The sequence below is a fragment of the Oncorhynchus tshawytscha genome, linkage group LG22 (assembly GCF_018296145.1).
Source record: "Oncorhynchus tshawytscha isolate Ot180627B linkage group LG22, Otsh_v2.0, whole genome shotgun sequence".
Taxonomy (NCBI): domain Eukaryota; kingdom Metazoa; phylum Chordata; class Actinopteri; order Salmoniformes; family Salmonidae; genus Oncorhynchus; species Oncorhynchus tshawytscha.
In genome coordinates this window covers 37,899,843-37,924,872 of record NC_056450.1, presented here as the reverse complement: position 1 = coordinate 37,924,872, position 25,030 = coordinate 37,899,843, and the positions used below count along the sequence as shown (strand labels likewise).

Here is a 25,030-nt window from a genome sequence, read left to right as displayed (position 1 = left end):
CTGATGCTACCAGTGGTTCTGGCTGGGGATGCTGTTACATAAGAGAGCTTAATAAATCCTGTATGAATGCCTTATGATGTAAGTAGTAGGAAATAATGCCTGCCTGCTCCTGTCAACCAGGGATATTGGTGCTGTAGGCTGGAGCAGAGAAGAAGAGGATCGGAAAGTCTAGTGCTGAGTGATTAACACAGATGTCGTTTTTTTCCCGCTTATTAAACAACTAATTGTCCGATGTCGGTTCAATTACTTGAATTCCATTTCTGTTTTTTTTTTTGTGTGAGCCCAACGCAGCAATAATCTAGAGAGAAATCAAATCATTCACGAGAGAAATTAAATCAAGAATGATGTTTGACACTGGGCTTAAGGGAGTTGTAGTTTTCATTAAGCAAATATACATTCTAGTTCAGCGCAGAAACGTGGTAATTAACTACGCTGACCATAATCCATTGAGGCTGACGAATGCACTTTTACGCACAGATCGCATGAGAGAGGAATGTAGGCTACACAACACAACAATGAGAGGGATAGAGAGTGACAGTTCGTGAAACTATGCCATATCTACTTTGAAGAACTAGTCAAATGATTTCGTCAGACAGCTGTGCGGCATACTTTGGCAGCCTAGATAAATATGATGACTACAGACGGTACAGTATGGGGAGCACAGAGATAACGTTGTCTAGCTGGCTGCTACTGTCTGAGCAGAGATGATGACTTTGAGAAGAGACAAATAATAAAGTAATCAAATAAAAACTATGTAATATATACATATTTTATTATTTCATAGTCATTTATTATTTTTATATCGATGTCTACCCAATGTAGAGCTGACAGAGACAATGGAATATTTTCTATGTTTTGGCAATTGAATGTCCACTATTTTTGGCTTTGGAATTTCCATTAAAAAGATCTACAATTATTTTAATGCCATTATTTCATAATGCATTTAACGTGTCAAAAAAATTATTGTAACCAATATTTTAAAACATTATTTTTTAATAATCGAACCTAAACAAAACTGACCTCAAAAAGCACTAATTGCTCAGCACGACAGGAAACATCCCAGAGAGTTCAGCTCCTATCGATCTGATCTTCTTTACTCTGTTTACTACTACTTTATGGGAGTGTGTGTGTGTGTGTGTGCGTGTGTGTGTGCGTGTAAGAGGGATTGTTTATTTTTGTATTTAATCATGTTACACTTTTTTCCGAATCAAAAGGCTTTGATTGGTGCAGAGGATTTGACGTTGCTAAGTGACAGCCAATAACAGGAAAGCCATCATGGCTTCCTCCTCCTAGCTCATGCCCTGTGGCTGTAGAGATCCCGGAGGGCGTTATGAGTGATGAGATAAGGTGACAACCAGCTGGGTCTCTCTGTCAAAGGGTGATTCAGCACAGTTACTCTACACTGCAGGGTTGGAACAAACAGTACATTACTGCTCAATCCTGCCAGGCAAGGAAAGTGGAACAACATAAACTACAGTGTAGCATTGTCTTTGAGAGTCTAATGGACTGGCTGTGTTCACATAAGAGTAGGGCCCTTTCATGATCAAAAACACTGTATAGATATATATATATATAATTTAGGAGACACTCTAATCTAGTAGTGAGTGCATACATTTTCAAATTGGCCCCCCGTGGGAATCTAACCCACAACCCTGGCTTTGCATGTACCATGCTCTTCCAACTTAGCCACACGGGACCACAGATGGATGGATGGATGGATAGAGTAGACCCCACATCCACATTAGATCCCGCCTACTAGCCAAACTATGGTTCCACATACAACACATAACTGATAACAGAGGGAAGGAAGATGGACAAGAAAGGAATAACTATATTGGAGAGTATTTTCAGAAGACGGGAGGAGAGGAAGAGAGGGGATGAGGTGGAGGAGAGGGGATGAGGAGGAGAGGAGGAGGTCAAGACCAGTCGTGAGAGAGTAAGGAGGGTTGGGAGACTGAGAAGGCCTCTTGAAGTCAGAACAGGGAGCAAAAGGAGGCCATCTCTAGCTCTGAGCCCACACAGACAGAAGGGTGGGTGGGTTTATGGAGAAGCCTGAGGGAGGTTTAGGGCGCATCCTTAGGGTGGACACTTGGCTCCTGAGCTCACTAAATCCTGTGTTCTATTATTGATGGGTTTAATCCCCTCTTTCCCTGCATGTACTCTCCCCCCTCTCTCTCCTCTCATTATGCCTGCTGATCACTCTATCGCTCCCCTCTCTCTCTCCTCTCTCTCCCCCTCTCTCCCCCTCTCTCCCCTCTCTCTCCTCTCATTATGCCTGCTGATCGCTCTATCGCTCCCTTCTCTCCTCTCTCTCCCCCTCCCTCCTCTCTCTCCCCCTCTCTCTCTCTCTCCTCTCATTATGCCTGCTGATCACTACCTATCCCCCTCTCTCTCTCTCTCTCCTCTCATTATGCCTGCTGATCACTCTACCTCTCCCCCTCATCTCTCTCCCCTCTCCTCTCATTATGCCTGCTGATCGCTCTATCGCTCCCCTCTCTCCTCTCTCTCCCTCTCTCCCCCTCTCTCCTCTCTCTCCCCCTCTCTCTCTCTCTCCTCTCATTATGCCTGCTGATCACTCTACCTCTCCCCCTCTCCCCCATCTCTCTCCCCTCTCTCTCCTCTCATTATGCCTGCTGATCGCTCTATCGCTCCCCTCTCTCCTCTCTCTCCCCCTCTCTCCTCTCTCTCCCCCTCTCTCTCTCCCTCTCTCCTCTCATTATGCCTGCTGATCACTACCTCTCCCCCTCTCTCTCCTCTTTCTCTCCTCTCATTATGCCACTGCTGATCACTCTACCTCTCCCCCTCTCTCTCCTCATTATGCCTGCTGATCACCCTACCTCTCCCCCTCTCTCTCTCTCCTCTCATTATGCCTGCTGATCACTCTACCTCTCCCCCTCTCTCTCCTCTCATTATGCCTGCTGATCACTCTACCTCTCCCCCTCTCTCTCTCTCTCTCTCTCCCCTCTCTCTCTCTCTCTCTCCTCTCTCTCTCCTCTCATTATGCCTGCTGATCACTCTACCTCTCCCCCTCTCTCTCTCCTCTCTCTCTCCCCTCTCTCTCCCCCCTCTCTCCCCTCTCTCTCCTCTCATTATGCCTGCTGATCGCTCTATCGCTCCCTTCTCTCCTCTCTCTCCCCCTCTCTCCTCTCTCTCCCCCTCTCTCTCTCTCTCTCCTCTCATTATGCCTGCTGATCACTACCTATCCCCCTCTCTCTCTCTCTCCTCTCATTATGCCTGCTGATCACTCTACCTCTCCCCCTCTCTCCCCATCTCTCTCCCCTCTCTCTCCTCTCATTATGCCTGCTGATCGCTCTATCGCTCCCCTCTCTCCTCTCTCTCCCCCTCTCTCCTCTCTCTCCCCCTCTCTCTCTCTCTCTCTCTCTCCTCTCATTATGCCTGCTGATCACTCTACCTCTCCCCCTCTCCCCCCATCTCTCTCCCCTCTCTCTCCTCTCATTATGCCTGCTGATCGCTCTATCGCTCCCCTCTCTCCTCTCTCTCCCCCTCTCTCCTCTCTCTCCCCCTCTCTCTCTCTCTCCTCTCTCCTCTCATTATGCCTGCTGATCACTACCTCTCCCCCTCTCTCTCTCTCCTCTTTCTCTCCTCTCATTATGCCTGCTGATCACTCTACCTCTCCCCCTCTCTCTCCTCTCATTATGCCTGCTGATCACTCTACCTCTCCCCCTCTCTCTCTCTCTCTCTCTCTCCTCTCTCTCTCTCCCTCTCTCTCCTCTCTCTCTCCTCTCATTATGCCTGCTGATCACCCTACCTCTCCCCCTCTCTCTCCTCCCCTCTCTCTCCCTCTCTCTCTCTCTCTCATTATGCCTGCTGATCACTCTACCTCTCCCCCTCTCTCCCCCTCTCCCTCTCTCTCTCCCTCTCTCTCCCCTCTCTCTCTCTCCCTCTCTCTCTCCTCTCATTATGCCTGCTGATCAATCTATCTCTCCCTTTCTACCTCCCCAATCAGGTCTGTCTCTCTCAATCCATCACTGATTGTCTCCCCAGACTGTGTACCTTGATCACTAGACAGACTGTATACCTTGATCACTAGACAGACTGTGTACCTTGATCACTAGACAGACTGTGTACCTTGATCACTAGACAGACTGTGTACCTTGATCACTAGACAGACTGTGTACCTTGATCACTAGACAGACTGTGTACCTTCAGACCCATATCTTATAATTGGCCTTCACCCAACATTGCGATGAATTTCAACCTGAGCTTTGACAGCATGTTTATTAGGTCGTATTGAAAGATCAAAACAACTGTCAGACTTTATTTATATTTTGTTTATTATCACTAAATCAAATACAGAATTGTTTTCTGTTGAAGCACAAACACTGTCAGACGAATGAGTGGTGATTGGCTGCTTCTCCCTGATGTTCTGTCTGGCTGGGCTGATCCCAGATCTGTGCCATCCCTGGCTCCTGCCATCTTGTGTTAGCTCTCAGCACAATGCTGAGACATCCATAGTTCTCACCAACGAAGCCTGCGCGCGCGCGTGTGTGTGTGACCTCACTGTCTTCTTCGTACTTGAATATAATAGCTTGTTTTGTTGGTTTAAAACAGTATGTGATGTCATGTCCTGCCTCGTCCACAGAGTCAGTACCTGTTTGTGTGTCGTTTGTTTTCCTCTCAGGCTGGCTGTCACTGCAGAGTGATAGAGAGACACGGAGAAAGACGAGGAGAGAGGAGTCTGCCTCCATGTCTGCTCCTGTCCCTTCCAGTCGGAGATCTGCGTCTGGCTCACGCAGGTACAGCACTGCAGACACACCTACCTACCTATCTAAAACTCATACTCTCTCTGTCTGTCGTCATTTCTCTAAATCTTCCGCAATCTTTCTCCTTTCACTTTCTTTTTAGATTAACTTAACTCTTATGTAGTCAACCTCTCAGTCAACATTCCTCAATCAACCCCCTCAGTCAACCTCTCAGTCAACCCCCTAGGTCAACCCCTGTCAACCTTTCTCAGTCAACATCTTAGTCAATCTATTAGTCAACCTTCCTCAGTCAACCTCTCAGTTAACCTCTCAGTCAACCTCTTTGTCAACCTCTTAGTCAACCTCTTAGTCAACCTCTTAGTCAACCTCTTAGTCAACCTCTTTGTCAACCCCTTAGTCAACCCCTTAGTCAACCTCTTAGTCAACCTCTTAGTCAACGTCTTAGTCAACCTCTTAGTCAACCTCTTTGCCAACCTCTTAGTCAACCTCTTAGTTAACTTCTCAGTCAAACTCTTTTCCAAACCCTTAGTTAACCTCTTAGTCAACCTCTTAGTCAACCTCTTAGTTAACCTTTTAGTCAACCTCTTAGTCAACCTCTTAATCTGCGTCTGGCTCACGCAGGTACAGCACTGCAGACACACCTACCTACCTATCTAAAACTCATACTCTCTCTGTCTGTCGTCATTTCTCTAAATCTTCCGCAATCTTTCTCCTTTCACTTTCTTTTTAGATTAACTTAACTCTTATGTAGTCAACCTCTCAGTCAACATTCCTCAATCAACCCCCTCAGTCAACCTCTCAGTCAACCCCCTAGGTCAACCTCTGTCAACCTTTCTCAGTCAACATCTTAGTCAATCTATTAGTCAACCTTCCTCAGTCAACCTCTTAGTCAACCCCCTCAGTCAACCACCTCAGTCAACCCTTCTCAGTCAACCTCTTAGTCAATTCCCTCAGTCAACCTTCCTTAGTCAACCTCTCAGTCAACCTCTCAGTCAACCTCTCAGTCAACCTCTCAGTTAACCTCTCAGTCAACCTCTTTGCCAACCTCTTAGTCAACCTCTTAGTCAACCTCTTAGTTAACCTCTTAGTCAACCTCTTAGTCAACCTCTTTGTCAACTCCTTAGTCAACCCCTTAGTCAACCTCTTAGTCAACATCTTAGTCAACCTCTTTGTCAACCCCTTAGTCAACCCCTTAGTCAACCCCTTAGTCAACCTCTTAGTCAACGTCTTAGTCAACCTCTTAGTCAACCTCTTTGCCAACCTCTTAGTCAACCTCTTTTCCAAACCCTTAAACTCTCAGTCAAACTCTTTTCCAAACCCTTAGTTAACCTCTTAGTTAACCTTTTAGTCAACCTCTTAGTCAACCTCTTAGTCAACCTCTTAGTTAACCCCTCTCTCTCTTGCATCTCTCTGTTGTTCTCCATACCTCCTATTTTGTCATCTTATTATCACCCACAAGAAATAGTCAGTGGTGAAGATAATGGTTCTGTCCCACCCAGGGACCATTTCTAATGATGGGGAGTCTCCTTGAATAGGAAATGTTGTGTGTGAACTAGAGGTCGACCGATTATGATTTTCCAACGCCGATACCGATTCTTGGAGGACCAAAAAGCCTCAGCCAATTTTTTTTGTTTTGTTTGTTTTTAATAATGACAATTACAACAATACTGAATTAACCCTTATTTTAACTTAATATAAAACATCAATAAAATCAATTTAGCCTCAAATAAATAATGAAGCATGTTCAATTTGGTTTAAATAATGTAAAAACAAAGTGTTGGAGAAGAAAGTAATATATGCCATGTAAAAAAGCTAACGTTTAAGTTCCTTGCTCAGAACATGAGAACATATGAAAGCTGGTGGTTCCTTTTAACATGAGACTTCAATATTCCCAGGTAAGAGGTTTTAGGTTGTAGTTATTATAGTAAAAGCCGCAGCCCTTGCAGCGCAAGGGGAATAACTACTCCAAATCTAAAAGCGAGTGACGCTTGAAACAGTATTAGCGCACACCAAGCTAACTAGCTAGCCATTTCACATCGGTTACACCAGCCATTAGGCTGATAGGCTTGAAGTCATAAACAGCGCTGTGCTTGCAAAGAACTGCTGGCAAAACGCACGAAAGTGCTGTTTGAATGAATGATTACGGGCCTGCTGCTGCTCAGTCAGACTGCTCTATCAAATCAGACTTAATTATAACATAATAACACACAGAAATACGAGCCTTTGGTCATTAATATGGTCGAATCCGGAAACTATCATTTCGAAAACAAAACGTTTATTATTTCAGTGAAATACGGAACCGTTATGTATTTTATCTAACGGAGGCATCCATAAGTCTAAATATTACTGTTACATTGCGCAACCTTCAATGTTATGTCATAATTACATAAAATTCTGGCAAATTAGTTATCAATGAGCCAGGCGGCCCAAACTGTTGCATATACCCTGACTCTGCGTGCAATGAACGCAAGAGAAATGACACAATTTCACCTGGTTAATATTGCCTGCTAAACTGGATCAGTAGTTGTAACTAGTGATTATGATTGATTGTTTTTTATAAGATAAGTTTAATGCTAGCTAGCAATTTACCTTGGCTTCTACTACATTCGCGTAACAGGCAGGCTACTCGTGGAGTGCAATGGTGAGAGCCTTGGACTAGTTAACTGTGCGGTTGCAAGATTGGAACCCCTGCGCTGACAAGGTGAAAATCTGTCGTTCTGCCCCTGAACGAGGCAGTTAACCCACAGTTCCTAGACAGTCATTGAAAATAAGAATGTGTTCTTAACTGACTTTCCTAGTTAAATAAATAAATAATCGGAAATCGGCGCCCAAAAATACCGATTTCCGATTGTTATGTAAACTTGAATTCGGCCCTAATTAATCGGCCATTCCGATTAATCGGTCGACCTCTAGTGTGAACGTGTGTTTGTCTATACTGCTACAGTACAGGGGCTCATAATCTCCTGAGAGAGCTGAGGCTCAGCGTTTGCTTCTGTCCCATCAGCTGCTGAGCTCCATAAATGGTTACAGGCCAATGCTTCTCTCTCTCTCTTCTGTTCCCTCCCTCTCTCTCACTCTCTCTCTTTTTCTCACTATCTCTCTCTCTCACTGTCTATCTCTCTCTGTCTATCTCTCTCTCCCTCTCTCTCTCTGTCCCTCTCTGTTTCTCTCTCACTGTCTCTGTCCCTCTCTCTCTCTCTCTCTCTCTGTCTGTCTGTCTGTCTGTCTGTCTGTCTGTCTGTCTGTCTGTCTGTCTGTCTGTCTGTCTGTCTGTCTGTCTGTCTGTCTGTCTGTCTGTCTGTCTGTCTGTCTGTCTGTCTGTCTGTCTGTCTGTCTGTCTGTCTGTCTGTCTGTCTGTCTGTCTGTCTGTCTGTCTGTCTGTCTGTCTGTCTGTCTCTCTCTCTCTCTCTCTCTCTCTCTCTCTCTCTCTCTCTCTCTCTCTCTCTCTCTCTCTCTCTCTCCCTCTGTCTGTCTCTCTCTCTCCCTCTCTCTGTCTCTCTCTCTCTCTCCCTCTGTCTCTCTCTCTCTCTCTCCCTCTGTCTGTCTCTCTCTCTGTCCCTCTCTGTCTCTCTCTCCCTCTCTCATTTCTCTCTCTCTCTCTGTGTCTCTCTCTCTCTCTCTCGGTCCCTCCCTCCCTCTGCAGTCATGATTGTGTCAGCACTTGAGAGATTTGCTTTTATTTGCTTTTCTCTCTTTTTATCTGACAGTGATTGGACCATGAATTTGTTTTGTTAGCTAAAGTGAATGTGGTGGTGTGTAGAGTTTCTATAAATGGAGTGAATATCTGGTCAGTAGTTAATTTATTCAACATAAGTGTTACTGTACTGTCACCTTGCACTCCATGCCTTTATGTCTTTACATTGATCTTTCACCTAAATGAATAACTAATGTGCAATGTCCTAGCTACAGAGCAGCGGTAGCATGAAATCTGTCTCTCGTCTCTCTTCCCAGATTCAACCCTCTGAATCCTCTGCAGCCCAAACGCCGCTTGCAGCAAACGCTGTCGTCGTCCTCCTCGCCCGTACCCGTACCCCTACCCACGCGCCCTGCGTGAGACACAATTCTGTTATACTGTCCCAGAGAGCATGCTCTGTAGCTGTAGCTGCAGAACCACTAGAATGTACTGTACACGGAGAGGAGGAGATGTGCTGTAGTCATAGCTGGACAGACAGACAGAGATCAATGGATCTCTGATATTCACTGATAAACCCTCAGATGCACCAAACAGATTGGGTGGTACACTGACATCGCCAATATTATATTGTCTTATACCACCCGGCCTTCTCTTATACCACCCGGCCTTGTCTTATACCATCCAGCCTTCTCTTATACCACCCGGCCTTCTCTTATACCACACAGCCTTCTCTTATACCACACAGCCTTCTCTTATACCACCCAGCCTTCTCTTATACCACACAGCCTTCTCTTATACCACACGGCCTTCTCTTATACCACACAGCCTTCTCTTATACCACACAGCCTTCTCTTATACCACACGGCCTTCTCTTATACCACCCGGCCTTTATACCACACGGCCTTCTACTTATACCACACGGCCTTCTCTTATACCACACGGCCTTCTCTTATACCACACGGCCTTCTCTTATACCACACGGCCTTATCTTATACCTTATACACGGCCTTCTCTTATACCACACGGCCTTCTCTTATACCACCGGCCTTCTCTTATACCACCCGGCCTTCTCTTATACCACACGGCCTTCTCTTATACCACACGGCCTTCTCTTATACCACCCGGCCTTCTCTTATACCACCCGGCCTTCTCTTATATACCACCCGGCCTTCTCTTATACCACACGGCCTTCTCTTATACCACACAGCCTTCTCTTATACCACACGGCCTTCTCTTATACCACACGGCCTTCTCTTATACCACACAGGCCTTCTCTTATACCACACGGCCTTCTCTTATACCACACAGCCTTCTCTTATACCACACAGCCTTCTCTTATACCACACGGCCTTCTCTTATACCACACGGCCTTCTCTTATACCACCCGGCCTTCTCTTATACCACCCGGCCTTCTCTTATACCACACAGCCTTCTCTTATACCACACAGCCTTCTCTTATACCACACAGCCTTCTCTTATACCACCCGGCCTTCTCTTATACCACACGGCCTTCTCTTATACCACACGGCCTTCTCTTATACCACACGGCCTTCTCTTATACCACCCGGCCTTCTCTTATACCACCCGGCCTTCTCTTATACCACCCGGCCTTCTCTTATACCACCCGGCCTTCTCTTATACCACCCGGCCTTCTCTTATACCACCCGGCCTTCTCTTATACCACCCGGCCTTCTTATACCACCGGCCTCTTATACCACACGGCCTTCTCTTATACCACCCGGCCTTCTCTTATACCACCCGGCCTTCTCTTATACCACACGGCCTTCTCTTATACCACACGGCCTTCTCTTATACCACACGGCCTTCTCTTATACCACCCGGCCTTCTCTTATACCACCGGCCTTCTCTATACCACCCGGCCTTCTCTTATACCACCCGGCCTTCTCTTATACCACCCGGCCTTCTCTTATACCACCCGGCCTTCTCTTATACCACACGGCCTTCTCTTATACCACACGGCCTTCTCTTATACCACCCGGCCTTCTCTTATACCACCCGGCCTTCTCTTATACCACACGGCCTTCTCTTATACCACACAGCCTTCTCTTATACCACACGGCCTTCTCTTATACCACCCAGCCTTCTCTTATACCACACGGCCTTCTCTTATACCACACGGCCTTCTCTTATACCACACGGCCTTCTCTTATACCACACGGCCTTCTCTTATACCACCCTTCTCTTCTCTTATACCACACGGCCTTCTCTTATACCACACGGCCTTCTCTTATACCACCCGGCCTTATCTTATACCACACGGCCTTCTCTTATACCACCCGGCCTTCTCTTATACCACCCGGCCTTCTCTTATACCACACAGCCTTCTCTTATACCACCCGGCCTTCCTACACATAATAACACCAGCCTTCCTCACACCACTTACCTACCAGGGTCCATCTCAAAGGAGAAGAGATGTAATCAATCAAATGTATTTATAAAGCCATTTTCATATCAGCAGATGTCACAAAATGCTATAAACATAGCTGGACATGTGATGGTGGACTCCAGTTGTGCCAAACCCTTATTTAGTCTATATATTTGACATGTTCTACCTTTCTTTCCAGGCTTGCTTCCACTGCTCTCCTCAGCTTGACCGTGTTTTCTGTTTGTATGCTGTTGGCCTTCGTCATAACCTGTCATACCCTATCCTGACCCTTCCTACAATCCCCAGGCTGCTATATCTGTCATATCTGTTTTTCTTATCTCCTCCCACCCAGTCTGGAAGCCAGTGATTGGGCAAAACCCCTGTCCTCCTAGATAACAGACAGCCTTTGATTGCTTTGTTTAATTGGCTGTCATTAGTAAAGCAACCAATTGGTCAACAGTGACAGATGAATACGGTACAGGAGTTGACCATCACAGTGCCCCTTCCCCTCACTAATAGCATTGGAAAATGACATGTAACTGCCAAAATAAAGGAAACACTTGAGTAAATGAGGGAAACAAAGTATATTTAAAGCAGGTGCTTCCAAGCAGGTGTGGTGGCTGAGTTAATAAAGCCATAAGCATCTCATCATGCTTACAAATGCTGGGCAGGCCATTATTTTGGCAATGCCCCCATCCACAGGGCACGAGTGGTCGCTGAATGGTTTGATGAAAACGATGTAAACCATATGCCGTGGCCGTCTCAGTCACCAGATCTCAACCCAATTGAACACTTATGGAAGATTCTGGAACGGCGACCGAGACGGTGTTTTCCACCACCATCAACAAAACACCAAATTATGGGAATTTCTCCTGGAAGTATGGTGTCTCATCTCTCCAATAGAGATCCAGACACTTGTAGAATCTATGCCGAGGTGCATTGAAGCTGTTCTGGCTGGTGGTGACCCAACGACCCCATTAAGACACTATGTTGGTGTTTCCTTTATTTTGGCAGTTACCTGTACATGAATATAATTTCAACAGAAGTTGATACTTCAAATGTTTTGGGGAGATTTTATTTATTTAATTTTTTAAAATTCTGATGACTTTTTAGTTCGTTGTTTTTGCTGTGTGTGTTTTTTTTCTTCTTACGGGTAAGAATTTCCCCAGATATTACAAGCATATTTTTGGTGTGACTTTGGGATGAGAATAATGCAGCCTAGGGATATTTTCAGCTCTGATGCAACTGCAGAAATAAAAGGCTCTCCTTTCGTGCTGAGAGAGGGACAGGTAGGAACAGAGTGAGAAGTGGACCAGACATATGTTTGTCATGTCAGCATGTCTTAATCATGGTTTGATTACCATTAATCATGGTTTAATCATGTCTTCGTTAAGGAGAATAATGTTGAGGTGAAGTCCTCTTCAGATGCCCTGTTGGCCTATAGCAGACCTCGACTGGGCAAGTTCATCGTTAGTAGTTGTTTCTCTGCCTTCGATCTTTCTCATAAAATAACAAAGCAGATGTATGTACACTTAACCAGAGTGAAGGTATCTCCCAGGCCTAAAGAATACATTATAATGAGCCAGTTTTAAAGGAGCGGTAATACTTGAATCCACTATTAGCCAGTGCTTCTGCTCTGAACAACCCAGGCCACAGTCTTTAATGACTTTAAAGATTCTCCCTATCAGACTAGAGGTGTTCCCTTTACTTATACCATGATGACCATGGTCAACATGTTTGGCCAACACAGGGTATAAGTCCTAAGTACTATTGATGTTGGTCACTTGGTTCTAGCCTGCATCTCAGTCTCACAGACACCACTATCAACACCACCTCACCGTATCAGCCTGTTGTCTTTGGTCAGGTTTGACTACTGCAGGTTTATAGAGCTAGACTACATTCCAATGGAGACAGGCTTTATGGTTTCAATGCGCCCAACGGATCGAGGATATCTCACTACCAAGTCTCCGGAGCGGCACTGTCGGTCAGCACAACTCTTCCTCTCTCTCTCTATATATATATACACCTCTCTCTATCTCTCTCTCTCTCTCTATATATATATATATACACCTCTCTCTATCTCTCTCTATATATATACACCTCTCTCTATCTCTCTCTCTCTATATATATATATATATATATATACCTCTCTCTCTATATATATACACCTCTCTCTCTCTCTATATATATATATATATATATATACACCTCTCTCTCTATATATACACCTCTCTCTATCTCTCTCTCTATATATATATATATATATATATACCTCTCTCTCTCTATATATATATATATATATATCTCTCTCTCTCTCTCTCTCTCTATATATATATATATATATATACCTCTCTCTATCTCTCTCTCTCTCTATATATATATATACCTCTCTCTCTCTATATATATATATATATATATATATACCTCTCTCTCTATATATATACACCTCTCTCTCTCTCTATATATATATATATCTCTCTCTCTATATATACTCTCTCTCTATATATATATATACCTCTCTCTATATATATATATATATATATACACTCTTTCTCTATATATATATACACTCTCTATATCTATATATATATATATACACCTCTCTCTCTCTATATATATATACATCTCTCTCTATATATACACCTCTCTCTCTATATATATACACCTCTCTCTCTATATATATATATATACACCTCTCTCTCTATATATATATATATATATATATATACACCTCTCTCTCTATATATATACCTCTCGCTCTCTCTATATATATATACACCTCTCTCTCTCTATATATATATATATATATACACCTCTCTTTCTCTCTCTATATATATATACCTCTATATATATACACCTCTCTATATATATATATACACCTCTCTCTCTCTATATATATATATATATATACACCTCTCTCTCTCTATATATATATATATACACCTCTCTCTCTATATATATATATATACCTCTCTCTCTATATATATATACTCTCTCTCTATATATATATATATATATACCTCTCTCGCTCTCTCTATATATATATATACACCTCTCTCTCTCTATATATATATATATACCTCTCTCTCTCTCTCTATATATATATATACTCTCTATATATATATATACACCTCTCTCTCTATATATATATATACACCTCTCTCTCTATATATATATATACCTCTCTCTTTCTCTATCTCTATATATATATACACCTCTCTCTCTATATATATATATATATATATACACCTACTCTCTCTCTATTCTATATCCCTCTCTCTATATATATATATACACCTCTCTCTTTCTCTATATATATATATACACCTCTCTCTCTTTCTATCCCTCTCTATATATATATATATACACCTCTTTTCTATATATCATATACACCTCTCTCTTTTCTCTCTATATATATATATACCTACACTCTCTCTCTATATATATATATACCTCTCTCTCTATATATATATATACACCTCTCTCTCTCTCTATATATATATACACCTCTCTCTCTACATATATATATATAATACTCTCTCTTTCTCTATCCCTTTCTCTCTATATATACACCTCTCTCTCTTTCTCTATCCCTCTCTCTCTCTATATATATATATACCTCTCTCTTTCTCTATCCCTCACTCTCTTTCTCTATCCCTCTCTATATATATACACCTCTCTCTCTATATATATATATATATATATATACCTCTCTCTCTTTCTCTATCCCTCTCTCTATATATACACCTCTCTCTCTTTCTCTATCCCTCTCTCTCTCTATATATACACCTCTCTCTTTCTCTATCCCTCTCTCTATATATACACCTCTCTCTATATATATATATATATACCTCTCTCTTTCTCTATCCCTCTCTCTCTATATATACACCTCTCTCTCTCTACATATATATATATATATATATACTCTCTCTTTCTCTATCCCTCTCTCTCTATATATACACCTCTCTCTTTCTCTATCCCTCTCTCTATATATACACCTCTCTCTCTCTATATATATATATACTTCTCTCTCTCTTTCTCTATCCCTCTATATATATATATATATATATATATATATACCCTCTCTCTCTCTTTCTCTATCCCTCTCTCTCTATATACACCTCTCTCTATATATATATATACCTCTCTCTTTCTCTATCCCTCTCTCTCTATATATATACACCTCTCTCTCTTTCTCTATCCCTCTCTCTCTATATATACACCTCTCTCTTTCTTTGTCTCCCTCCCTCTCGCTCTCTCTCTCTCACTCTCTCCATATGCCTTTCTCTCCCTTTCTCTCTATCCCTCTCTCCATATGCCTTTCTATCCCTCTCTCTAGCCCTCTCTCTAGCCCTCTCTTTCTAGCCCTCTCTCTCTAGCCCTCTCTCTCTATCCTTCTCTCTCTATCCTTCTCTCTCTAGCCCTCTCTCTCTAGCCCTCTCTCTAGCCCTCTCTCTATATCCCTCTCCCTCTCTCTCTAGCCCTCTCTCTCTCTATCCTTCTCTCTATCCTTCTCTCTCTACCCCTCTCTCTCTAGCCCTCTCTCTAGCCCTCTCTCTAGCCCTCTCCCCTCTCTCTCTAGCCCTCTCCTCTCTCCCTCTCTCTCTAGCCCTCTCTCTCTCTCTCTCTCTCTCTCCCTCTCTCTCTCCCTCTCTCTCTAGCCCTCTCTCTAGCCCTCTCTCTCTACCCCTCTCTCTCTCTAGCCCTCTCTCTACCCCTCTCTCTCTAGCCCTCTCTCTCTAGCCCTCTCTCTACCCCTCTCTCTCTAGCCCTCTCTCTCTAGCCCTCTCTCTACCCCTCTCTCTCTAGCCCTCTCTCTCTACCCCTCTCTCTCTAGCCCTCTCTCTCTAGCCCTCTCTCTCTACCCCTCTCTCTCTAGCCCTCTCTCTCTGGCCCTCTCTCTCTACCCCTCTCTCTCTACCCCTCTCTCTCTACCCTCTCTCTCTAGCCCTCTCTCTCTAGCCCTCTCTCTACCCTCTCTCTCTAGCCCTCTCTCTCTCTAGCCCTCTCTCTCTAGCCCTCTCTCTACCCCTCTCTCTCTACCCCTCTCTCTCTACCCCTCTCTCTCTACCCCTCTCTCTCTACCCCTCTCTCTCTCTACCCTCTCTCTCTCTAGCCCTCTCTCTCTAGCCCTCTCTCTCTACCCTCTCTCTAGCCCTCTCTCTACCCCTCTCTCTCTAGCCCTCTCTCTAGCCCTCTCTCTAGCCCTCTCTCTCTCTCTAGCCCCTCTCTCTCTACCCCTCTCTCTCTAGCCCTCTCTCTCTAGCCCTCTCTCTCTCTCTATCCCACTCTCTCTCTCCCTCTCTCTCTAGCCCTCTCTCTACCCCTCTCTCTCTACCCCTCTCTCTCTAGCCCTCTCTCTATATGCCTTTCTCTCTCTATCACTCCCTCTATCCCTCCTCTCTCATTGTCTCTTTGTTATCGCTCTCTGTTCCCTAGGCGTGGATTTGGTCTTAATGCCAAGATGCTTTGTTGTTGAATATACATTTTTTCAATATTAATTGGAACTTCTGATTTACTTAAAAAAATATATATATAATTGAATATCACTAGACATGTTAGTATGTTAGAACAACGGAACATTATGCTACGAAGTCCATGGCATGTAGGTTGAATCCAGGTATTTTCTAAAACCATCACACGCAAGCTGATCTGTTGTTGGCTGGATGACAACCTTTCACCTTTCTTATTTGTTATCGATGACATTGTTGACGTCCTGCTTTGTTTTTGCTTTCATCCATTCAGAAAGTCAAATTTAATGGTCTGTGTTACAGAACATAATTTACAGTTGAAGTCCGAGGTTATCATACACTTATGTTGGAGTCATTAAAACTAGGTTTTCAACCACTGCACAAATTTCTTGTTAACAAACTATAGTTTTGGCAAGTCGGCTAGGACTTCTACTTTGTGCATGGCACAAGTAGTTTTTCCAACAATTGTTTACAGGCAGATTATTTCACTTATAATTCACTGTATCACAATTCCAGTGGGTCAGAAGTTTACATACACAAAGTTGACTGTGCCTTTTAAACAGCTTGGAAAATTCCAGAAAATTATGTTGAAGCTTCTGATAGCCTAATTGACATCATTTGAGTCAATTGGAGGTGTACCTGTGGATGTATTTCAAGGCCTACCATCAAATTCAGTGCCTCTTTGCTTGACATCATGGGAAAATCAAAAGAAATCAGCCAAGACCTCAGAAAAAACATTGTAGACCTCCACAAGTCTGGTTCATCCTTGGGAGCAATTTCAAACGCCTGAAGGTACCACGTTTATCTGTACAAACAATAGTACGCAAGTATAAACACCATGGAACCACGCAGCCGTCATACCGCGCAGGAAGGAAACGCGTCCTATATCGACATAAACCTGAAACCGCTCAGCAAGGAAGAAGCCACTGCTCCAAAACCCCATAAAAAAGCCAGACTACGGTTTGCAACTGCACACGGGGACAAAGATTGTACTTTTTGGAGAAATGTCCTCTGGTCTGATGAAACAAAAATAGAACTGTTTGGTCATAATGACCATCGTTATGTTTGGAGGAAAAAGGGTGAAGCTTGCAAGCTGAAGAACACCATCCCAACCGTGAAGCACGGGGGTGGCAGCATCATGTTGTGGGGGTGCTTTTCTGCAGGAGGGACTGATGCACTTCACAAAATGAATGGCATCATGAAGGAGGAAAATTATGTGGATATATTGAAGCAACATCTCAAGACATCAGTCAGGAAGTGAAAGCTTGGTCGCAAATGGGTGTTCCAAATGGACAATGACCCCAAGCATACTTCCAAAGTTGTGGCAAAATGGTTTAAGGACAACTAAGCCAATGTACTGGATTGGCAATCACAAAGCCCCAACCTCAATCCTATAGAAAATTTGTGGGCAGAACTGAAAAAGTGTGTGCGAGCAAGGAGGCCTACAAACCTGACTCAGTTACACCAGCTCTGTCAGGAGGAATGGGCCAAAATTCACCCAACTTATTATTATTATTGGAAGCTTGTGGAAGGCTACCTAAAACGATTGACCCAAGTTAAACAATTTAAAGGCAATGCTACCAAATACTAATTGAGTGTATGTAAACTTCTGACCCACTGGGAATGTGATGAAAGAAATAAAAGCTGAAATACATCATTCTCTCTACTATTATTCTGACATTTCACATTCTTAAAATAATGTGGTGATCCTAAATGACCTAAGACAGGGATTTTTTATTAGGATTAAATGTCAGGAATTGTGACAAACTTGAGTTTAAATGTATTTGGCTAAGTTGTATGTAAACTTCTGACTTCAACTGTATGTCTTCCTCCATAATGGCCTTTTATGTCTTGGCAAGTTCTGTCTCGTGTTTTTTTTGTGGGCATGATTACGTTTTGGCCGTGATTACTGTTGGTTTAAGCGGATCATTGGTGTCTGTGTTGTATGATGTAGTAACTATGTCCCTCTCATTCTGGAACAGACGGACAGCTGCCCCAGTCAGCAACAGAGATCCCCATGGCAATGCCTCTCTCAGCAGCAGCAGCACTAACTCTGGCTCCTGCAAGGGCAGTGACTGCAGCCCCACCAAGGGGTAAGATTCAAAATGGCCTCCGCATCAATCTTTAAGACAGGGCTCGATGCCCGTGATAGGTCAGCGTTATAACGACATACAGTGGGGCAAAAAAGTATTTAGTCAGCCACCAATTGTGCAAGTTCTCCCACTTAAAAAGATGAGAGAGGCCTGTAATTTTCATCATAGGTACACTTCAACTATGACAGACAAAATTTGAAAAAAAATCCAGAAAATCACATTGTAGGATTTTTTTATGAATTTATTTGCAAATTATGGTGGAAAATAAGTATTTGGTCACCTACAAACTAGCAAGATTTCTGGCTCTCACAGACCTGTAACTAGATCGAATCCCCGAGCTGACAAGGTAAAAATCTGCCGTTCTGCTCCTGAACAAGGCAGTTAACCCACTGTTCCTAGGCCGTCATTGTAAATAAGAATTTGTTCTTAACTGACTTGCCTAGTTAAATAAAAAATAAAAAAATGTGTAATAATAAAATGTGCTGTACAGCGAATCTTCAGTGATACGTATTGAATGGAGCCCTAAGCCAAAGACGTTATGCCTCATGTTGGTATCGTGCTTCTACATGGGAGAATGAGTGCCTAGTGAAAAGTAGCCTATGATCATGTTGTATTTTGAACGATGAGGACATGTTATTCTAAGGCCTTATAACTTGTTATAAGAATGTATTGACCTTTAAAAGCTCTAATCCTTGGTGAAACGTCCGTTTTGGGATGTCACAACAACAAAGACGTGACAACTCTCCCCGCTGACATCATCACAGGCATCATAAAACAGCAGAATGTGTACTGCCCTTTTTCATGGATTTACCCAACGCTGCCTGCAGGCTTACAGGAGGTAATGGGTTCTATACCTGTCCTCTGTTTCCTCTCTCTCTCTCTCTCTCCAAGGCGTCATATGAAGGCATACACCTCGTGTAAAGATAACCATGGCATCCGCCCCCCTCCCCCAGAGCAGTACCTCACACCCCTGCAGCAGAAAGAGGTGTGTATCAGACACCTGCGGGCCCGCCTCAAGGAAACTGTCGACAGGCTGCAGGACAGGTGAGACGCAGGGACACACACTGATAATACATCTCAAGACAAATAGACATTTTCCCAGAGTAACAATGGGCTCATTAAACTGGTTCTCTTTCTGAACGCACATTATGTAAATTACATTTAGATTTTAGCATTTTATGTTTTGGAAATGTTATGGTCTTTGAAGTTGTAATCAGTAAGAATTTGTGTCAACTGCTACCCCATTTCCATCAAATGACCATAATAATTATTTAATTTTGTAATTTTGTTGATATATAAATGTTTCAACATTTTTGCCAAATACATTAATTTGACAATTGCCCCCCCATCTCTCTCTGTCTCTCTCTCTGTCTCTCTGTCTCTCTCTCTCTCTCTCTGTGTCTCTGTGTCTCTCTGTCTCTCTCTCTCTCTCTGTGTCTCTGTGTCTCTCTGTCTCTCTGTCTCTCTGTGTCTCTGTGTCTCTGTGCCTCTGTGTCTCTCTCTCTCTCTCTGTGTCTCTGTGTCTCTGTGTCTCTGTGTCTCTGTCTCTCTCTCTCTCTCTCTCTCTCTCTCTCTCACACACAACCATCCTTGTTTACTCTCTGCATGTCTGTCTCAGGGACTCTGAGATCGATGAGTTGAGGACCCAGTTGTCTCGTATGCAGGAGGACTGGGTTGAAGAGGAGTGTCACCGCGTGGAGGCCCAGCTGGCTCTGAAGGAAGCACGCAGGGAGATCCAGCAGCTCAAGGAAGTGGTGGACGTGGTGCGCACCAACCTCAGCTCCAGCGACTCCACCGACACCGGCGTCCAGAAATACTTCCAGGACATCAACGTCCAGAACCACAAGCTGGAGACCCTGCTGCTCAGCATGGAGCTGGCTCAGAACGGGGTGGCCAAGGAGCAGGAGGCTGCTGCTGCAGCACGAGGAGCGGCAGGGTGGGCTGGGAGGCCTGGGACTGCTGGGTCATGGCCTGGAAGTAGTCCCGCTGCATCAGGGACTGGATGGGGTGGTTCCAAGAGTCTGTGTGGGTCTTGTGACGGCTCCCCCGCCCGCTCTCTGCCCCGTAGCTTCACCTACACCAAGCTGAGCGACCATGCGCTGGCGGATAAGAACGGGAACAGCGTTTTAGGGGAGGAGAACCATGACAGTGGCTTTGTGTGCTGTGGGGAGAGTCGCAGTGCAGCCGGCAGTCATAGTCACAGTCGCAGTGCAGCCAGCAGTCACAGGGCAGATCTGCTTCTGGAGGCAGCCTTCCTGTCTGAGGAGACAGCCTCTCTGCTCAGCACCTACTCCCTCCTGCCACACTTCTCCAACTACGACAAGCTGTGCCCCGGGAAGGACAGGGTGGCGCCCCTTCGCTGTGCCATGGGTGAGGCGGGCAGCGCCAGCCACCCCTGTCTGTCCCACCATCTTTACCTGCACCACCCCAGGGAGCAGGCCGTCCAGACAGAGAGCTGCCCTGTCCCCGGGGGGGTGGGCTACGCCTCTGACCTGGACACCATTGCAGAGCGCACATTCCGCTCTCAGGCCTGCAGCCCCACCTCCACCTGGGTCTCAGACGAGGGAGACGACCTGGATTCGGTTACCCCAACAACCCTCACAGCTACAACAGAGCCCGGTCCTGGCCCTCCGTTACCCAGCTCTTCCTGCCTCTCAGTTGATATGCCCTCCCTCTCAGTGGAGGAGGATGGGGAGGCGGTGGGGGAGTTGGAGAGGCAGACAGCGGTAGTGGGGGAGAGTGCCGGGGTGATGGTAGAGGCAGGCAAGCAGGAGGAGGATGGGCGATTGGTACAATTGTGTGAGCATGAGGAGGTAAAGAGCCTGGGGTTGCTGGGAGAAGGAAAGCAGGAGGAGGTAAAGGGCCTGGGGTTGCTGGGGGAAGGAAAGCAGGAGGAGGTAAAGGGCATGGGGTTGCTGGGGGAAGGAAAGCAGGAGGAGGTAAAGGGCCTGGGGTTGCTGGGGGAAGGAAAGCAGGAGGAGGTAAAGGGCCTGGGGTTGCTGGGAGAAGGAAAGCAGGAGGAGGTAAAAGGCCTGGGGTTGCTGGGGGAAGGAAAGCAGGAGGAGGTAAAGGGCCTGGGGTTGCTAGGAGAAGGAAAGCAGGAGGAGGTAAAAGGCCTGGGGTTGCTGGGGGAAGGAAAGCAGGAGGAGGTAAAGGGCCTGGGGTTGCTGGGAGAAGGAAAGCAGGAGGAGGTAAAGGGCCTGGGGTTGCTGGGGGAAGGAAAGCAGGAGGAGGTAAAGGGCCTGGGGTTGCTGGGGGAAGGAAAGCAGGAGGAGGTAAAGGAGTTAGATGTAGATAGTCAGAGGGAGGAAGTGGAGGTGAGGAATCAGGGAGAGTTGGAGGAGGTGTGGTCAGTGGAGGAGGTGTGGTTGGTGGAGGAGGTGAGGTCAGGGGAGGTGAGGTCAGTGGAGGTGGAGGAGGTGAGGTCAGTAGAGGTGGAGGAGGTGAGGTCAGTGAAGGAGGTGAGGTCAGTGGAGGAGGTGAGGTCAGTGGAGGGGGAGGAGGTGAGGTCAGTAGAGGTGGAGGAGGTGAGGTCAGTGGAGGAGGTGAGGTCAGTGGAGGAGGTGAGGTCAGTGGAGGGGGAGGAGGTGAGCTCAGTAGAGATGGAGGAGGTGAGGTCAATGGAGGAACGGCCCCACACCTCCCAGCCCAGGAGAAGTTTGTTACAACAGGAGGAGATCGCTGGGGTGACGGTGGTAGAGGTTGATGATGATGATGATGATGATGAAGATCAGGCTCAGGGAGCAGTAGGGGGAGAAGAGGAGTCTACCTCGTCTGGGTCTGGACCAGCAGTGAAGAGCTACTGGAGCCGCCACTTCCTGGTTGACCTGCTGGCGGTGGCGGTACCCGTGGTGCCCACGGTGGCATGGCTGTGCCGGGGGCCGCGGGGCGATGCCCTGCCCATTTACCACTTCGGCTCCCTGCTACGTGGCTGCTGCACCGTGGCCCTCAGCTCCCTGCGCAGGGCCGGAGGCGTTAGGCACTACCCCGCAGGCACAGGTGGGGGAGCCATGGGAGGCACAGAGATCTGAGACAGGCCCCATGACACCCTGGGAGCTGCACACACACAACCCTGCCCTCTCTGGTCCTGGGTCGTCCTCCACCTGATGTACTGGGTAAAGGAATGAGTGGAGGAATGATTCTGAAGACAGGACAGCCTCCTAGCAAACCGTATAACTCTCTCCTTTGAGCCTTGCTCCTGGTGACCTCTTCCACCTCCTCTGCTGGACTGAGAAGAGACACCAGGATGTGTTGAACTGAATGGTAGAACTGAATGATTGAATGGACACTGAATGACCTGAGGGTGTGATTGATGCTGATTGTAACTCCTCTCTCTAGTGTGCAGGGAGACTGAACGGTCTGTCAGTCTCTGTGAGTCTCTTCATTTGGTCCAGTTCAATTTTGACTCGTGGTGTGTAAGTATATGTGCACACAAGGTGTGTGTGAGTGTGTTGCGTGTGTGTTCTTCTCTGTTGTGTCGATGTGTAGCCAAAGCACCTGGATGTCTGAAGGCAATCACAGCTATAGCTGTGCAGTAGTTGGTCTGCTCATTTTGGAGTGAATAATGGGACATATGGCCTTTCCCGCCTAAAGGTACCAGGCAAGCTGCTGCTGTACATTTCTGCTTCCTGTCACCGGTGTCCTAGATTAACAATCACTCTTGTAGCATTCAGTCCATGTCCACGGTCCAAGAGTTAAGTCATTCCAGACCCATGAACCGGAAACATCTCAAGAAGGAATCATTTATAGAGATAAAAGAATTCAAAACAAAGTTTATTGTTCTGTTAAAAATGGGGGGGGTATTATGGACTTGGTGTGATGATTGTCACGGTAATCTGTTGTTATTTGAATGTTTGCATTGAAATCAAATTATGACTGAGTTGGCAGGATTTTAGTGTCTTGTTATTTTGGGCTGTAATGAATGTAAAGTCATTGAGATGTAAAATAATTGAAAGGCTGAGCAAGCAGGCGCTGTACTGTAATGTTTTGGTATTAGTCTTTGCTAGGGACTAATGAGCTAACTGATGTCCTATAAGATTGTGATGCAACCAGCAAGAACAGTCCTTTGAGTTGAAGTTTATTGAGTAGTTCAGAGAGGAAACAGGAACAAATGTTGTCATTTCTTTAGTCATCCATTCGCCATTTTGTTCTGCACTATTATTCACTTTATGAAGTTAAGCAATTCCCTTTTCCCCAATTGCTTGAAGTCAAGTTTGTGTTTCCAAAGTCTAATACGTCTACGGTTTCCATGGTATCCAAATTGGTAGTTACAGTCTTGTCTCATCGCTGCAACTCCCGTACGGACTCAGAAGAGGCGAAGGTTGAGAGCCGTGTGTCCTCGGAAACACAACCCAACCGAGCCGCACTGCTTCTTGACACAATGCCCACTTAAACCGGACTTAAACCAAATGGGTCAGCGTGCGCTGCACCCGACCCACCACAGGAGTCGCTAGTGCGCGATGGGACAAGGACATCCCTGCCGGCCAAACCCTCACCTAACCCAGACCAATTGTAAGCCACCCCGTGGGTCTCCCGGGTCGCGAACCCAGAATCTCTAGCCTTAGACACCTTATGTCTGCAGTTTTCCATCAGAGTTTTTTGTTGTTGTTGTGTGCAATATCATTTTGATATTCCATAACTATTCAATACCTTTATTATGGGATACGTTTCCAAAGCTAAAGTGAAATAATCAACTGTAACCAAGAAACAGTGAATTTGAATTTAGATTGTAGCATAGTTGAAGATCCTGACCATTACAGGCCATTTACCTTTGAATGCTGAAAAACATTTGCCTTCCATGACTTTCTTTCTTGTACACAATAGTGTTTTACTGCTTTCTGTAAGGTGTGCTGGATGTGCGTTTATGTTGTTGCTCTGTAATTCCTGTTCATTTTCTTCTGCTTGACAATCCCTCCTCTGCGTGGTTTTGCTTATTGAACCTCTTCGCTATGACTTCTGGCACCTATATGAGTAGTAAAATCACAAACAGCAATGACACAATAGATTGGCTGATGAATGGATGAACTGCTTGAAGGCCTCTTTACACACGTTTCACTGTTGTCGTGTGCTTTTACAGCAGGTATGTACAACTTCCACAGCCCTGTTGGGATTTAGAGTATCACTCGATATTCTGCATTTGCTATAATTTCTCCCCCTTCATGTATCATCATCATCATCATTACCTATGAATCCCCCCCGCCCCTACGTCATTTGTGAGGCCTGCTTGGTAAGGCCTCTAAATGTTTCAGTAAAAGCCATAGGTGTTTGAGAATATCTCTAGCAGAATCCCAATCATGAAAGTATAGTGTGAGTGATAATCATATCGATATGCATTTTATAGACTGACTCAGCTGAAGTCTCCCCTGACAGAACATGACGTGCAGGGCCAACCTCACTCAGGCTGGGAGTTATTGATCCATCGCGAGTTCCTGCCCGACCTAGACTAGGATGCGCTGGCGTTGCGTGCCACTTCATCACACTGTGCAGTCTTGGCATCAGATTGCTACATCATATGATGTGGTTAGCTGATATTATGTTATAGACGTATCCAGACATTGTATGATCTGGTATGATCTGCAATGTAGTCGGGCGGGAACTCAATTATTTTGTACATTTCTTGAGCAATTCACTGGTGTTTTTAAAGGGAAAAAATCCCCTCGTAACTGTATATTTTGTTATTTGTTTTCATTAGTCCACTGTTGATACGGTCCCAAAATGTTTTA

General features: G+C 45.2%; 2 protein-coding genes across 2 annotated transcripts in view; both read left to right on the top strand.

Annotated features, from left to right (window-relative positions):
- Positions 1 to 21,815, top strand: part of LOC112221349 (syntaphilin-like) — a 35,994-nt gene extending 14,179 nt beyond the window's left edge. The window contains exons 2-7 of the mRNA XM_042303586.1: positions 4,643 to 4,757; positions 8,676 to 8,774; positions 18,198 to 18,308; positions 19,200 to 19,352; positions 19,927 to 21,751; positions 21,798 to 21,815. Coding sequence (XP_042159520.1) covers positions 4,708 to 4,757; positions 8,676 to 8,774; positions 18,198 to 18,308; positions 19,200 to 19,352; positions 19,927 to 21,751; positions 21,798 to 21,815 — 2,256 coding nt within the window. The 5' untranslated portion in view covers positions 4,643 to 4,707. The remainder of the gene's footprint in view (positions 1 to 4,642; positions 4,758 to 8,675; positions 8,775 to 18,197; positions 18,309 to 19,199; positions 19,353 to 19,926; positions 21,752 to 21,797) is intronic.
- Positions 21,816 to 21,848: 33 nt separating this feature from the next.
- LOC121840468 (syntaphilin-like) lies at positions 21,849 to 25,030 on the top strand. The gene has a single exon (XM_042304181.1). It carries the CDS (start codon positions 21,911 to 21,913, stop codon positions 22,337 to 22,339), a length of 429 nt encoding a protein of 142 aa, XP_042160115.1. The 5' UTR covers positions 21,849 to 21,910; the 3' UTR covers positions 22,340 to 25,030.